Below are 17,597 nucleotides of genomic sequence, written 5' to 3'. Positions count from 1 at the left end.
CTAACGCGGCCGGAACGTGAGTTAAAAGCGGCTTAGGAGCAGGGTAAACGCGGCCGCACTTTACAGGATAGACCCGATTGTATCTTACATACATTCTTCACATAAATCATAAAGTATATTTATTCATTCCCAGATCAACTCAATGTTTGATGCTAGAAAACCAGACATAGTGGTAAAGCAGAAAACAATCGAAACAGCATTACTAATAGAAATGTCAGTATTAAGAGACCATGCTGCACTATGTATTGAGAGAGAAAAGATCATCAAATACCAAAAGCTACAAGCAAAGATCAAGAAAAAGTGGCCTAAACATACAGAAACAGTCCTATTTGTTTGGGTACCATCACATGATTAAAAATAACTTCCAAGCTCACTAAATATGTTGCTTCTATATACCACACCTCAACAAGTTTCAGAAAGAAGCTATTTGGCATAATGCAAGTATTAAGAAGAGCACTAGCAGTAAACGTCAGAGACCGAGATCATACCCAGCATACTGTACACCCTGGATTGAAAGGTTAATTCTTGACACTGTATGTGCAAGACAAATCCAATATAAATCCTGTGCCTCCAGTTCTGTAAATATATACTTTCAGGCCGATCCAATATTGTGTGCTGCGGACAGTGCATGGCTTAACATGCAATTAGATGCACGTTTTGGATGCGAGCCCATAACCCCCACTGCAATATGAGCATTAGTATGTCCAAAAGGCACGTCCAATCGAGCCCATCACAGGTAAATTCCATGTGGATGAGGCTATTAGTTAATCCCTGCAATTCAAAAAAATTCCCATGTGGCCAAAGCACCCATTGCAACCCAGCAAATTTTACGCCAGCCTGGGACTGGTGTAAAGGGTATTCTGTGCTCAAGGGTTCACTGGAAAAAGACAAAGTGCTGCTTTCTGTGATTTCTCCACTTAGCATCATTGCAATACTAAGTAGGAGGAACCACACAAAGGAGACTGAAGTGTTAAAAAATAAATAAATAAATAAATAAATAGGGCGCCCAATATAGACAAGTCCAGGCTGTGCATCTTGTGTGTATTTATCTTGTGCCAGTAGCGGGGGAAAACAGATGCTTGTATAGTGTACATCAACACAATTGTCGCTCACAAAAGTCCAACTATGGTGTATGTGAAGTTTTTAATGAATAGAAAAATGGAGCAAAAAAGGTGAAGCTCAGTGGGCCTTAGTTACCTGAGGCCTGGAGGTGGCGTTCCTCTGTGCTCTCTGTCCTTGGGATTAAAGGAAGATTGAAGGTCTGAATTCCCACGTCCTCACGGTGCTGCATGGTTACCATGGCACACAGCCGGGACAAAGGCAAAATCCCTTTGGCAACCATTTGGTCCCTGACATTAGGGTAATAGTATCTATAAGAAGCAGAAGGGAAAAATAAACAGCGCTACCAAGAGTTCTCAAATGTTCTGCATCATCTCCTGACTTGAGAATTCAGTAATAGACTCCTAATGCATTATAGCTGGATATCTTCCAATGACGAGAAGAAAATGGCAATACAAGAAACTGAAATCCTATTTTAAAAATCTTCAACCCAAGTGCATGCACATTTCTTTCCCAAGGAACCCTTCGAACATCAACTCTGAAGGCATTGTCCCATGTAGATTAAATTACAAAACCATGGAACAAACTATTAAGGCTTGGTCAGCACTGTTCTCATGTCCTGTGAGCTTTTGGCAATGAACTAGGGGGCCAAATGAATTTAAGAGTTGTGGATTTTTGATGGTGAAATCCCAAAGGACCTCAGCTGGTGAGCATGAAAATGGAAGCAAGCTGCTGAAGCGATGTCTTCAGTAATTAGTTTATATTTGTTTCTACCATTTTCCCAAGAAAGTAGAAAGCATACGTGTAGCTGTCATAGCTGTCACTCATATGTAAAAGGTTTCATTACCTGTGATATTGAAGTTACATAAAAACATAAGAAGTTGCCACACTGGGTCAGACCAAGGATCCATTAAGCTCAGCATCCCCTTTCCAACAGTGTCCAATCCAGGTTACAACTAGTACCAGGCAAGTACTCAATATTTCTGCTTGGCAATAGCATTAAATATGGCCTGCCAATGACTTCATGGAGACAAAAACAGAATTCAAGAAAGCGCAAGATAAGCACAGAGTATTCCTAACTGCAAAGGAGTGAAGGGGTAGCCAGAGAACAACTGAAGTCTATGGTATGCATACACAAGCAATTGAGTGGGATGGGCCTTATGATTCTCATCTGACATCATATTCTATATTGCTTAATAAATGTTAAACTCCTAGAATAAACTAACTGCTCACGTTTTACTCAAGCTCCCCTGCGTGAGGCATAGAGGAATCCAAATCCAGAAAAGCTTACTGTCTTACTAAGATGGAACACCAAGACTACCTTAGGTGGAAAAGAAAGCACCATGCATAAAGATACCCCTGAATCCAACATCCGTAGGAAGGAATCTTGACGCAACACCACCTGGAGTTCCAAAATTCTCTTGGCTGAATAAATAGCCACCAAGAGAACCATTTTAAGAGTCAATTCCTTAACCATAGCCCTCTTTAGTGGTTCAAACCAAATCTTACACAATGCTCTAACGATTAGATTCAGATTCCAAGCGGAAAAATATTCTGCATCTGAGGACACAAGTTCTTAGCTCCTCAAAAGAACTATATAATATCGGGATGTGCAGTCAGGGAAACCCTTGCATCTTATCCTGGAGACAACCCAATGTCACTACCTGGACTCTCAGAGAGTCAAAGGCAGTCCCTTGACCAGAACCTTCCAGTAGGAAAGCCAAAATATGCGACACTGTAGCCTGAACAGCCTCCAACTTCATACATACATCAAGGATGTAGAAGGTCACCTAGCCTGCAATAAGGTGTAAATAACTGCTTTGTAATATCCCCTGTATTTTAGTCTCCTCAGAAGCGAAGCTGCGAGACAGAAGTGAGCCACCTGACCCGAAAATATTTGGCATTGGTGGAGAAGAGTCAACGTCCAAACCTCAGCGGCCAGTCTATGGCCATGTTGAACAGATCTGGGAACCATGATCAATGTGGCCACTTTGGAGCTATCAGATCACATTGCCTGGAGGCCACGGAGGGAAGACAAAGAAGAATCCCTAGAGTCCATGTCAGCACTGGAGCATCGATTCTTTCCGTACCATGTTCTCTTCAGCGGCTGTAAAACCGACTTTGGTCACCATTTGGTCCATATGAGGATACCCCCATCTTCCGAGAATGATACATCACTGCCTGCGACAGCTCCCATTCCACGAGTCTTTCTCTGACTAAGAAAATCTGCCTGAACATTGCCCACTCAAGTGATGTGACACACCACCAGCTGCTCTGCCCAAAAAATCAAATTCCTGGACCTCTCGAGCCACTGCCTGATTCTTGTTTCTGCCTGGACAGCTTATGTAGGCTACCATCATTACATTGTCAGATAAGATCCATACTGGATGGCTGTGTACCTGTGGCAGACAGGCAAGCAATGCGAAATGCACTGCTCTCGTCTCTAACCAATTGATAGACCATGAGGCCTCCTGTTTTGACCACTGGCCCTGTGCCGACTGATCTTGACATTCCACCCTCTATCCGGAGAGGCTTGCATCAGTGGTAACTATTACCCAGTTCAGAATCTCCAATTCCGCACCATGCTCGTGATTGGTATGAGTAAGCCAGCATGAAAGACTATCCCTTCCAATAACAGATTCCAGCGGGAGAGAAGAGCCTCCTGCAGAGGCCGCATATGTGCAAACATCCAATGCATTAATTCCAATGTTGATGCTATAGAACCCAGGATCTGTAAATAGTTCCAGATCCTGGGCACCCACAGCTCTAGAAGACGCCGAATCTGACTCTGCAATTTTAGCAATCTCTTTCCACGAGAAACACTCTCCTCCTGCAAGTCGAACTGAGCTCTCAGATACTCCACAGTTTGAAAGAAAAACATCTGAGCAGAGTCCAATGTGGCTCTCAATCAGATGTAATTTCTGATAAATGGGAGGCCCGAGCACATGATCCCTACATAGTAAGTAGGTTGCATCACCTTTGCTGGGCACCCCCGTCTGCAGGCCCTAGAAACATTCACCCAGGAGGAGGAGGATGGATCTATACTAGAGCCCCGAGGCCCAACCTTGCTTTCTCCAACCTTTCTCTTGGGGAAGCTTCTACCATTGGAAACAAGGGAGGAGGAGAACTGACTGTTGCCTCGCCTCCCACTTCACTCCCCTCCAGAGACACCATAGGCCGAAGGGATGTCCCAACATGGGCAAAAGCTGTAGTAGTCAAATTGCTTTGAGCATCTAAGCATCTAAACATCTAAACAGTGCTGACACACAAATGGAACACGAGGACTGAATTGCTTTCAGACGGCAAGCCTCACAGATAGCAAGGCGCTTGGACCTGTTCGTCCTGTAAGCAAGTTTAGGGGTGCAGGGACCTGTCTGCTATAAGACACTTCCAATTGTCCTCCCATCTTACTTGCAATCCTAAGTCAGGAAAAGACAATGTGTATTCTCCTCAGAAACAGACTTATCTGATTTGGCAGGCTTCAGCATTTAGAAAATAACAATTCCTGTCTCTAACATCCTGGCCACCAAGCACCAGTTTTCCCTAAAGAAAGTTCTGTATCATGGGTGGTTTCAGACATGCCATAAACCTTAGCCTGCTTAATATATTAATACTTATGGCTAACTTACTTAGCCCTGAACCCAGCTTCAGGCAATATCCCTGTTTTATCTCTGAAGCAGATGCTGGCTGGAGGTCTGGAGAATGTGGGCAGGGGAGAGGCTTGCTTTCTGGGCTGGGTACTGGCAGAGCAGGCAGGCAGTCCCGGAAGGAGACTTGTTTCTGGCTCTGGTACTTGCTAGGCTATCTGGGCTTGCTCTTGCCCCTCACCCTTCTCAGACTCCATGTCACACTCTGCACCTGAGCAGGGTGTCTCTTCTGCCTGGTCTCCTGCCCTGGTCTCTTGGCCACACCTCCTCGATAGCAAGGGGTGCTGGTCTGCTTCAGGCTCCCCTTTCTTTTCCTTCAAGGCTCCCCACTTTGGTTTCAGGATTCGCCTCCAGGGTCTCGCTCTCTAGCTTCCAGGGGGTTTGTTCCTTCTTTATGGGTTTTTCCTCCTTTCTTCTTCTTTGCCCCCCTGTCTTATAATTTCTAGCTGATAAATAGGCATAAACTCATGCATAATCATGTGATGGGTGGAGGGTCTTTGCTGCATTGCAGGTCTTTTCCCCCCTCCCCATTACTTTGGCGGGAGAACTGCCATATCTGTATGCCAAGCTGTGGGCAGAGTGTTTTCTTCCGTCTCCAACTGCCCCACAAGGATGGGGGTCTTTCTGACCTATGGACTTGCCTTGATTATCAGCTGAAGTTGTATTGCCTTTCTGCCTTGCTCCTATTTACGCAGGACAATACAAACAAACACATCTTGATAAAGTATCCTTCAGTGTATCAGGGTAAGTCTGTTTTTTTTTTCACTGAGACAGCGCTGTTAAAAGTTATCTGGGCAAAAAGTACTTTCCCTTGCTGTGACAGTGCTTTTGGGGCCTGTCAATATTGTCTGCATATTTCTTTGGCTCTTATGATTCATATTTGCTGTTTATAGAGGTAAAACATGAGATATCTCCCTACAGTCCGTGGAGCCTAATTCTCCTGTACTTCAGTTCTAGGCAGCCTCCTGCACGCACACCAACGCCACCTGGGCGTATGCATGCATCCCTCCAGGACACGTACAAATACGTGCTCAAGACTAGGTCGCAGTCGCACTCACACAAGTACATGCGCAAATACGTGCTTAAGTTTAGACTGCAGTCTTATGTGCACAAGTACCCACGAGCATACGCGATCTAGTCCAGGTTACGGCCTTACGCACTCAAATACATGCACAAATACCTATGCAAATATGTGCTTAAATCTAGGTTGCAGCCTTAAGCGGACAGGTCCCCATGCATGCAAGCAACTGCCGTGCGGCAAGAATGTGCACAGGCCCACGCACACGGGAAAAGAACCACCACTGTGGCCCACCATGCAGCTAAGCAAAGTCTGTCTGCACCTTCAGCAGGTTTAGGCCTGGATTTGTTTAATATCTGGCACCGAAAATCATCAAAGGCGTAAAGAGTTTCTCAACAGCTCAGGCTTCTAGACCAGTTGAGAATCAATGGAGACTGGGGCAAAGAGTCAGCATCCCCTGCTGCTTGTTCCGCTAAAAGAAAATTAGTTCCTATCTGTTAATTTTCGTACCTCTAGTACTACGGATCAGTCCAAACTCCTGGGTTTTGCCTCCCTTTCCAGCAGAGTTCTGACAGACTCTGCCCTTTATCCTAAGGTGCCACCTACAGTCCATCAGTATTACTCATAAGAACATAAGAAATTGCCATGCTGGGTCAGACCAAGGGTCCATCAAGCCCAGCATCCTGTTTCCAACAGAGGCCAAAACCAGGCCACAAGAACCTGGCAATTACCCAAACACTAAGAAGATCCCATGCTACTGATGCAATTAATAGCAGTGGCTATTCCCTAAGTAAAATTGATTAATAGCCATTAATGGACTTCTCCTCCAAAAACTTATCCAAACCTTTTTTGAACCCAGCTACACTAACTGCACTAACCACATCCTCTGGCAACAAATTCCAGAGCTTTATTGTGCATTGAGTGAAAAAGAATTTTCTCCGATTAGTCTTAAATGTGCTACTTGCTAACTTCATGGAATGCCCCCTAGTCCTTCTATTATTCGAAAGTGAAAATAACCGAGTCACATCTATTCGTTCAAGACCTCTCATGATCTTAAAGACCTCTATCATATCCCCCCTCGCCATCTCTTCTCCAAGCTAAACAGCCCCAACCTCTTCAGCCTTTCCTCATAGGGAAGCTGTTCCATCCCCTTTATCATTTTGGTTGCCCTTCTCTGTACCTTCTCTCTGTACCTACTCAGTGTCAAAGCAGAATGGTATCTAACCAAATAACTATATACAATGAACTCGTAAGTCAAAATAGATCACTAACCCCAAAAGGAAACAGGACCCGTAGAACATGGATAAAGAAGCATGATCTGCAGACCCGAAATAAACAAATGATAAGGAACAAGCGGACTCTCCGTCACCTCCATCCAACAGGCAGGACTCTAGACTAATCCATGGTACTATAGGAACGAAAATTAACAGGTAAGAACTAATTTTCTTTTCCCTGTATGTACCCGGATCAGTCCAGACTCCTGGGATGTACCAGAGCTTTCCCTACTTACATAGAAACATAGAAATGACAACAGAAAAAGACCAACTGGCCCATCCAGTCTGCCCAGCAAGCTCCCACACTTGTTTTCCCATACTTATCTGTTTCATCAACCACCAGGTTCAGGGCCCTTGTTGGTAACTGTTTGATTCAAATTTCCTGCCATCCCTTTGTCATTGATGCAGAGAGTAATGTTGGAGTTGCATCAAAGGTGAGCCTAAGGCTTAATGGTTAAGGGTAGTAACCGCCACATCAAGCAAGTTACCCCGATGCTTGGTTACCCAGACTGCACAGATCAATGCCTTGCTGGATGTTGTCTGAATTTAAATCCTGTTTTCCACATTTCCCCCTACCACTAAAGCAAAGAGTAGTGCTGTATATGAATTCAAAGTGATGTATCAGCCTTAATTGGTTTAGGGTAGTAACTGCCATAATAAAAAAGCTACCCTTATTTGTTTACCCAGATTGTGAAGTTCAGTCCTTGTTGGTGGTTGTCTGAATGCAAATCCTGTTTTCCACATTTCCCCCTGCCTTAGAAGCAGAGAGCAACTCTGTATATGCATTCAAAGTGATGTATCAGGCTTAATTGGTTTAGGGTAGTAAACGCCATAATAAGAAAGCTACCCTTATTTGTTTACCCAGATTGTGAAGTTCAGTCCTTGTTGGTTGTTATCTGAATGCAAATCCTATTTTCCACATTTCCCCTTGCCATTGAAGCAGAGAGCAATGTTGGAGATGCATTAACTGGGCGAAGGCTTATTGAGAAGGGTAGCAATCATCAGGTAGTAGCCTCCACTCCAGTACTCCACCCCCATGGTTCTTCTCTTCATTCCCATCCTCTAGCCTTTATGGATCCACAGTGTTTATCCCATGCCCCTTTGAAATCCTTCACAGTTTTAGTCTTCACCACTTCCTCCGGAAGGGCATTCCAGGCATCCACTACTCTCTCCGTGAAGAAATACTTCCTGACATTGGTTCTGAGTCTTCCTCCCTGGAGCTTCAAATCGTGACCCCTTGTTCTACTGATTTTTTTCTAACGGAAAAGGTTTGTTATTGACCATGGATCATTAAAACCTTTCAAGTATCTAAACATCTGTATCACATCACCCCTGCTCCTTCTCTCCTCCAGGGTGTACACTGAGGTTCTTCAATATCTCCTCATAAGTCATTTTATGAAGACCATCCACCTTTTGGGTCGCCCTTCTCTGGACTGCCTCCATCCTGTCTCTGTCTCTTGGAGATACGGTCTCCAGAACTGAACACAGTATTCCAGGTGAGGCCTCACCAAGGCCCTATACAAGGGGATCATCACTTCTTTCTCTTACTAGATATTCCTCTCTCTATGCAGCCCAGCATTCTTCTGGCTTTAGCTTTCGCCTTGTCACATTGTTTCGCCAACTTCAGATCGTTAGACACTATCACCTCAAGGTCTCTCTCCTGCTCCGTGCACATCAGCCCTTCACCCCCCATCAAACACAGTTCTTTTGGATTTCCACATCCCATATTGCATGATTCTGCATTTCTTGGCATTGAATCTCAGCTGCCATATCTTCGACCACTCTTCCCTCTTCCTTAAATCCTATCTCATTCTCTCCACTCCTTCCGGCGTGTCCACTCTGTTGCAGATCTTAGTATTATCCGCAAAAAGACAAACCTTACCTTCTATCCCGTCCGCAATGTTGCTCATAAAGATATTGAACAGGACCAGTCCTAACACCGATTCTTGCGGCACTCCGCTTAACACTGCTTTATCTTCAGAGTAAGTTCCATTTACCATCACACATTGTCTTCTGTCAGTCAACCAGTTTGCAATCCAGACCACCACCTTGGCACTCACTCCTAAGCTTCTCATTTTATTCACAAGCCTTCTGTGCGGGGCCGTATCAAAAAGCTTTGCTGAAATCCAAGTAGATGACATCGCGTGCTCTTCCTTGATCTAATTCCCTAGTCACCCAATCAAAAAAGTCAATCAGATTTGTCTGACAGGACCTTCCCCTGGTGAATCCATGCTGCCTCTGGTCCAGCAATTCTTCCAACTGTAGATGGTTCACTATTCTTTCTTTCAGCAGCAACACCATTACTTTTCCTACCACCGAGGTGAGGCTAACCGGCCTATAGTTTCCAGCCTCCTCTCTGCTCCCACTCTTGTGAAGCGGGACCACCACCGCTCTTCTCAATCACTCGGCACCACTCCCGTTTCTAGGGATCTATTGAACAGGTCATGCAGCGGACCCGCCAGCACATCTCTGAGCTCCCTCAGTATCCTGGGATGAACCTTTTCAGGCCGCATGGCTTTGTCAACTTTTAGTTTTCCTAGCTCTTCCCAATACATTCTCTTCTGTAAACAGAGTTACATCTACTCCATTTCCCTCCAATTTCTTATTATCTAGCGGCGGTCCTTCTCCAGGGTCCTCTTTAGTGAACACTGAACTGAAGTATTCGTTTAATATTTCTGCCATTTCTTCGTCTCTCTCCACACATTGATCCTTTTCACCTTTCAATTTCACTATACCACTTTGGACTTTTCTTTCTCTGATGTATCTGAAAAATGTTTTGTCACCTCGCTTTACCTCGTTGGCAATCCTTTCTTCTGCTTAACTTTTTGCCGTCTTGATTACTTTCTTTGTCTCCCTCAGTTCCACCAGATATTCTTCCTTGTGCTCCTCCCTTTGGGATCATTTATATTTCTTGAACGCTGTTCTTTTAGCTTTTATTTTGTCAGCCACCTCTCCCTGGAGAACCAGATAGAAAAGTAAAGAAAAGCAAAATGAAACCTAACATATAGATTAGTTGCCTTGGTAATTGCTTTTAGTTCGGTCCATTGTTGTTCCACATCTCTCTTGTTTGCCCAGCCTTTTAGTTCTTCCTCCAGGTACTTCCCCATTTCATCAAAGTCCGTGTTTTTGAACAGCAAAACTTGGGTCTTCGTGCTTCTTCTCCGTATCCTATTTGTGATATGAAACCATACCATTTGATGATCACTGGTGCTGAGGTGGGCACCCACCTGGACATTAGAGACATTATATCAGAACTTAGAAGACCTCTTCATAAACTACATTGACAGTCCTGTTGCCTAGCAGCAAAATATATTTGACTTCTCCCACTAGCTATCTCTAGTGAGCACTACATACACAGGTCATTTCAATCAGTGGAGTAAAAAATGGTTGGAAAATAATGTTTCTACTTCTTCACATCACACCAGCAATGTCTCCCATTTGTACACATCCCCTTTCTTCCCTCCTGCTGTCCTCTTCCTTGCTACCCCTTCCCCCTGCTACCTGCCTTTGACCCATGGCTTTTCCTCCCATCCCATGGGCATCTTCCTTGTGGCCCCTTGGTCCTGTGGATAGTCTTTCAATCCCAAAGGGCTGTGCAGATAGAATATATTGTCTTTGCAAGTGCACCTTCCACTGTTCAGAGTGCCTTCTGGTGGCCAGAATCAGGACAGCACAGACAGGCATGACTGACAAAAGCCTTTTATATAGATAACACACTAAAGCAATCCTTTTCCAGGTTCTCCTTTCTGCTCCTTGTGACCTTGGGCAAGTCACATTACCCTCCATTGCCTCAGGTACAAATTTAGATTGTAAGCCCTCTGGGGATAGGGAAATACCTATAGTACCTGAATGTAATCTGCTTTGAAGGGTCAAAAGGCAAAATATAAACAAGCAAACAAAATCTACCACCTCACAGCCTAATTTAGCTTTAAAAGACCCTCTGGGAAGCTTTATTTATGCAGAGGGGAAGAGAGCCTGTTCTGCAGGCAATTCTTTCTATTGCTCAGCTATAGGAGAAGGCAGGAGAGAGGAACTCCAACATGCATGTGATGATGCCTGCAGAAATAACTCAGTAGAGAACTGTAGCCATGTAGGCTTTGCTGTACTTGAGGGAAAATATGCAGCTCTCACAGCTTCCCTGTTTGACTATTGAAGGGAAGAGGGATATAGAGAGCCAGGCATGTTTATTTTTGGCATGAAGCAGTGATAAAATGTCTGGTCCAGCCAAAACAGGAATGCCTATAAGACCCTGTACCATATGCACTACAGTGCTATCTTCCATCATAGGGACCAAGGCTAGTTTTAGGGAACCCAACCCAGTTTCGCTCTTGGTAGTGTGCTGACTTGACACAGATTGCACCTACCCCCCTGGTTCCTGCTTACACACAAGCCAGGTAGAATTCACTGGCTGACATGCTGCACTATTGCAAGCGGAGTGAGGAAGAGTGATCACCTCAGACCCTCTGAGTGAGCCCAAAGCTGGCACAGCACCATAAAAGACTGGGAGGCAGTCTAGGGAAAAGTCTGTCCTGCGAGCCTTTTTCTTTTCAATAAACTTTACTATCCCCTTTTGTTTTCCAAGAATAGAGGGAGAGTGTGCTTTCAGCAGCTCCTGCTCCCAGACCCATCGAGGAAAGAAAAGTCATCCAGACGCTAAGTGCTTGGCCCATTCATGTGGGAACTTAGACCTCAACAGAGTCAGTTCCCAAAGGGGAAGGGAGAATTATTCCCACCAAGACCATTTCCCCCACGCACTCTCAAGACTCGGCCTATACTCCACCAGAAACCTGGAAATGTTTTAGAATGTTTTACCTCCTTTATTAAGACTTGATCATTTCAGGTAAAATGTAATAACAAAATGTCACAAGTAATTCCTATGGATACAGGAGTCTCACAGGATTTTGCTCTTTCAGCAGTCCTATTTAATATTTATTTGGCCCCAATTGCAAAATTACTTGCAACCGTTTGCAAGGGATACAAAATTTACGCAGATGATATACAGTTTTATATTCATCTGCTTAATACTTGGAAGGAGACAATGGAGCTTTTAAATATTTGTGTCTCTTCAATTCAATCCTGGTTACATCTTAATAAGCTAGCACTAAATATGACAAAAACAGAATTTGTGGTTATTCAGCAATCTCACATTTCAAAAACTTTTCCAGTGATTTCTGCAGGGAACTACTGGTTTACTATTTCAGACTCAATTAAAAGTTTGGGAGTTTTGATTGATACTCACCTTTCTTTTAAACCCCAGATTAAATCTGTGATCAGATCAGGAATTTTTAAACTCTGAGTAATTGCAGGTTTGAGGCATCTGCTTTTTGCCTCACACTTCCAATTAATTGTTCAGGCAATTATTTTCCAACAACTGGCTATAGTATTGGTCTGAATCTTGCTCTGCCTGCATCTAACTCTATAACCACTGCAACTACTGTTAAACTCTGCAGCTCGTCTTATTTCAGGCACCAAGCGAAAACTACATATAACACCTGTACTTTTAAATCTGAAATGGTTACCAATTAATCAGAGAATTGTCTTTTGAATTGGTTTATTTGTAACTAAACTATTAAATTCTGATATATGTCCTTGGGCTAATGCTCTACTGAGAATATATAATCCTACTCGTCAATTGTGCACATTTCAGTGTGAACTCCTTGGCATGCCCTCTTATTCGAGCTGCTTGTTTTTAACATCCAATAGAGAATCAGTCTTCTCCGTGGCAGCACCCTCCTTATGGAACTCATGCCAATTGACTTAAGACTAAATCCTAGTAGTAAAACCTTTCTGGGTAGTCTAAAACCTTTCTTTTGCATCAGATCTCTTGATTGCTCTGATTCTTGGTTGGTATAATCCTCTCATGTGCGGGTCAGTTGCTGATTTTGTTTTGTATATAGTATTATGTTTCATTACCTAATATTTTTATATGCTGTTTTATTTGTTATATATATATATATACTTTGTATATAATTACCCTTAAGTTATTATTTTTATTTTCTCCAAGTTCTATTTATCCTGTTCATTGTAAGACATTATTCTAAATACTGTCAATCTATTGTTGTAATGTAAACCGAAGTGATTAGTAACTTTGTTACCAGAACTTCAGTATATAAAACTGTTAAATAAATAAATAAAATATTTACTTTTATGTATGTTTTTATTGTACATCGCTTTGGCCATTTATTGTGTGAAGCGACTGTTATACTTTATTAAAATGAAATGAAAAAAATGAAATGGGAATGGCCTACTCAAACTACAGCACCAGTCCACATGTCTGCATCATCTGCTGGAAACAAAGAAACATTAAAGAGCTGAAAGCAGCATCAGACCTCTATAGGGGGAGTGGAATCAGCTTTGAACTTTTTTTTTCCTGTCTCCTCCTGCTGGTGGTGGCAGGGGACATAACCCACTTGTCTGGACTGGCCTGGCATGGACGATAAGGAATGATACTGATACTCAAGTTTCCAATTATGATCTACACAGGAGCAGCCAAATCTACTTAGTTGCTCTTGCCATTACAGCTCTGGGTAAAAGGAGCTTTAAAAAAACAAACAGCTATTCTGCCTCAAAAATGAAATAAAAATCTGAAAGAAAACAGGGAATCATAATAATTTGTTTGGCCACTGGAAGAGCAGGTCTGTAATGAGATGTAGTTTCTGGAGAGAAATATTTAGATAGTTCTGTTTTTACATGCCCTCTTTATTCATTTATGCATTTTGGTACTTAAATATGTACGTGTCCATAAAAACCATTCTGGCCTGCCTACACTGTTGTAGTATTTCAAATGAAAAAAAATGGGTACAAAAACCAGAACTGGACAATATCCCTCTTGTAAGTGGGTTTCAACAAATCTCTGTAACTGCAAATTTAAGGGGGTCATTTATCAAGCCGCAATGGGGCATTTACCTTGCAAAAAAAACAGATTTTCACATGATAAATTCCCTAACAAGGCAATTACTCGATACATTTCAAATATCTCATGTGATTCCAGGCCTGGCACCATGCATATTTAAATGAGCTCATTAGCATACAAATACATACTAATGAGGTCATTACTCCCCTAATTGATGTAAATCAATTAACATGGCTTGCCCAAAAATATGCAAGATGTATTTTTCGCTATGAAGTTAGCTACAAGTTAGGAGTTGTGTCTAATTTCTTGCAGGTGCATAGGAAAAGACCGGGTAGCGCCATTTTGGAAATGGCTGCTGCCGGAGCCTGGTGTCTAGGGGGCGCTCCAAGCCCCTACTGCACCATCAATGATGATTTTTTAGGAAAGGAGTGGGGAGTCTGGGTCCACTAGACTAGCAGGGATCTGTTTTTGTTTAAGGGTGGGAGTCTGGGAGCGGGGGAATTCATTGGACTACCAGAGCCTTTTTTTTTTTTTTTAAGGGAGGTTTCTGCCTTCAGGGGCTAAGTTTTCATGTGAAGGGAGGGGCTGGAAGTGGGGGGGGGGGGGGGAGGGCATTGCCACAGATATAATTTATGTTTATTTATTTTTAACAATGGGTCACCTCCAAGGGCAGCCAAAGAGGGTGGGATGGAGATCTATGCAGGCCCCCAGGGGTCTTACTAATTTGTAGGGGAAGGGGGTGCTTATTCAAGGCTGAGCTGCCCCTATAAGCAAAAGGAGGCTTCACAGTCCCAGGGCTGCCATCATGCATGGTTGGGATGGGGGGGGGGGGGGGGGCTTTTGCTGCCTCCACAGTTTTTCCCCACCGGAAAATACTGCGGGATTCACTAAGTGAATCTTGTAGTATTTGCCCCTTGGGACAAAATACCACAGCTTAGTGAATGCCCCCATAATTCATTTATTTAAGCTTATATGCCATTTATTGCATCAAAAATACTCTTCAAGTGGACTATAATACAAAGAAATAAAAACAGTAGCAACAAATAAAATAAAAACATTGATCTAAAAAATATTCACATATAATTCCTGACCAGCCTTATATCCACAAGATTAAGGGATGTAAGGATATGGCAATTGAGTTTCTTTCCTTGCCCTGCGGGAGGTCACTGTCACTTTCCTCCATACCTGCACCAGATTTCAAAGTGGATTCCCCCTCCGCTGGTTAACCCTTGTGTAGAGAATGCACTTAGCAGCAGCCTTTGTACTGGGATATCCATAGGCATCAGCAGAGAATGACTCTGCCTATCACTGAACACAGGATCAGGCGTGCACAGTGTGGTTGCTGAGCGGATAGGCTTTAAAATGACCCCTAAAAGATAAAAGAAAAATCTGATGCATCAAACAAGGATCAATCAATCAATCTTAGGGTCATATATTCTAGGGCAGAAATACTGTACTATGTAAGTTTTATGTAACCACATGTGTATATATATATATATGAGCGGGACATCTGCTCTCAAAGTGGATTAGCCTTTAGTATTGCAAATAAGAGTTTTTGCTGTCAGCGCTTGAAATTAGTATTGTAAATATGATGAGGGCCGAGGAGATGTGGACCCTTTGCCCGAGGGGGAGTTGGTACTACCTGAGGAAGCGAACTCCCACAGGTTCCCACCGTCGGGAGGCGAGGCTGGGCTGAAGCGAGGGCCGACGGGAGTTTCACCACTGGAGGCCCGAGGTCCCCCGGGTTGAGCCCTTGGGGACCCGAGCTGCTTGGACTTAGGTGGGGCCCTTTGGAAGATTTATTTATTTATTTATTTATTTATTTAATGGTTTTTCTATACCGCCGCTCATCAAAGATATCACGTCGGTGTACAAGGAACAAAAATACGCAATTGCGTGTACATATAACAGGATAATAATAGATGAATTCTATACCGCTTTTCTATACCGATATTAGTGTGAAACATCCTATCGGTTTACATCAAACTGCAGATTGAAATTACATAAAACAGGAAAGGGTTGCGGGCTGAGAGAACTAAAAGAAAGAAATGGAAAGGCAGAAAGGAATGAACAATAATAAAAATAACATGATTATATCAATACATTGTTACATTGTTAATTGTTTATATCACTAAATAGTGGGGTCATGGCATGATTGAGTGGTTACAGAAATTGGCATAATTACATGGTTACAGAGCTTAGCATGTCTTAGCATGATTGCATGGTTACAGTATTCAGGTAAAATATAATTATAGGGGTAGATGTACGGAAGGGAAAGGAGGGGTGATTAGAGGGGAGGAGTTCATCGAAGTCCAGTCCTAGGTCAAGAGCCAGAGAATCGCCAGTCGCCGGTCCAAAGTCAGAGAATCGCCAATCGCCAGTCCGAGGTCCAAAGCCAGAGAATCAGTCCAGAAGCTGCAGAAGGGATAACGGGTACAGGGCTCGGAAAGGCAGGGGCAGGACTCGGAGAGACAGGAACCAGGAACAAGAGCACCAGAAGCACAGAGAACTCACTGAAGCAAGCAGACTCGTTGCCAAGTCAAAGAATAGGAAAAGGAAGCCTCCATAAATACTCCCTGAGCTCCGAGGTCATCCAGGCAGCTGAAAGTAATTCTGGTGATGTGGGCTCTTAAGAGATTGCAGGAGGCATGGCCGCACGCCTAGGAAGGTGGTGGCATGCTGGAACCCGGAAGTGCTGGCGTGCCGACGGACGTGGTGGAGAGGAAGCAGAGGGGCATGCCAGATGGGAGGAGAGCCTGAGCACCCTATCGGGGTCGACTCCCCGCAGCAGTGGAGGTGCCGGCAGCAGTTCCGATGCCGTGAAGAAGGGTAGGAGGGCCAGCTGCGGACGGCTGCGGCTGGGAGCGCTAACAGTAAATAACATACGAGTGCACTCCAATGCAGCTCTGTGCAAAACACAGTTCTATGTCAGGGGACTGAACACTCTTTATGAATAGCATCTCTGGATTTAAAATACCGAATCTGCTTCATATTTATGAATTAAAATTCTTGAACTGCAAACATTTCATGAAATCCATTTTGTCTCTGGAATTAGAAATCATGAAGCACATCTCCCCTTCCTTTGTTAATAAATATTTTTAAACATTGCACCTAAATTATGAACCCAAATATGCATGCAAGTTACATCAATTTTCAAAGCAGACACACATGCGCATTTTTCAGAAAAATTTATGCAAACAAATCTGAATTGTCAGAAGTATGCAAGTAAGTGCAAATCTCTCCCCAACTCTGCCCCCAGAACACCTCTGCTCAGCTAGGGTAATCTTTCATGCAAACAGGACACATGTGCCTACATTTACTCGCATTTCGGGCAGGCAATTTCTAAAAAGCCCATTTCTGTAAATAAAGGGAACATTGGTTCTCACCTGCTAATTTTCTTTCCTTGAGTCCCACAGATCAATCTAGGTAAGTGGGCTTTCCCCTCTACCAGCAGATGGAGACATAAGAAAAATTTTACTGTACTGCTGGAACATAAAAGACAGTTTGTCACCTGCAGTTGCTCAGTATAAATTGTGACAAGCTAAGAACCAACAACTAACCCCTTTATCTTCAAACAGAAGAAAGGTATACCTATCAGCCACATAAAGGAACTCAAAAATTCTTTCCAAATAGAAGAATTTGAACGCCAACTGAAAACATTCATCTGATACATACACAGGAAAAAAGAAAGGCACAGATAAGAGCGGTCATTTCAAGAAGGCAGGGCAATCTGGACTAATGTGTGG

General features: G+C 43.4%; 1 protein-coding gene across 2 annotated transcripts in view; it reads right to left on the bottom strand.

Moving 5' to 3' along the window:
• C2CD3 (C2 domain containing 3 centriole elongation regulator) overlaps positions 1-17,597 on the bottom strand; it is a 429,817-nt gene that overhangs the window by 209,551 nt on the left and 202,669 nt on the right. For both annotated transcript variants that reach the window (XM_029602105.1, XM_029602106.1), the window contains exons 18-19: positions 15,037-15,220; positions 1,198-1,370 (exon numbers count right to left, since the gene is read on the bottom strand). In XM_029602105.1, coding sequence (XP_029457965.1) covers positions 1,198-1,370; positions 15,037-15,220 — 357 coding nt within the window. The remainder of the gene's footprint in view (positions 1-1,197; positions 1,371-15,036; positions 15,221-17,597) is intronic.

The sequence above is a fragment of the Rhinatrema bivittatum genome, chromosome 5, assembly GCF_901001135.1.
Source record: "Rhinatrema bivittatum chromosome 5, aRhiBiv1.1, whole genome shotgun sequence".
NCBI lineage: Eukaryota > Metazoa > Chordata > Amphibia > Gymnophiona > Rhinatrematidae > Rhinatrema > Rhinatrema bivittatum.
Note: the sequence above shows the minus strand (reverse complement) of the source record. Positions and strands in the feature narration are given on the sequence as shown.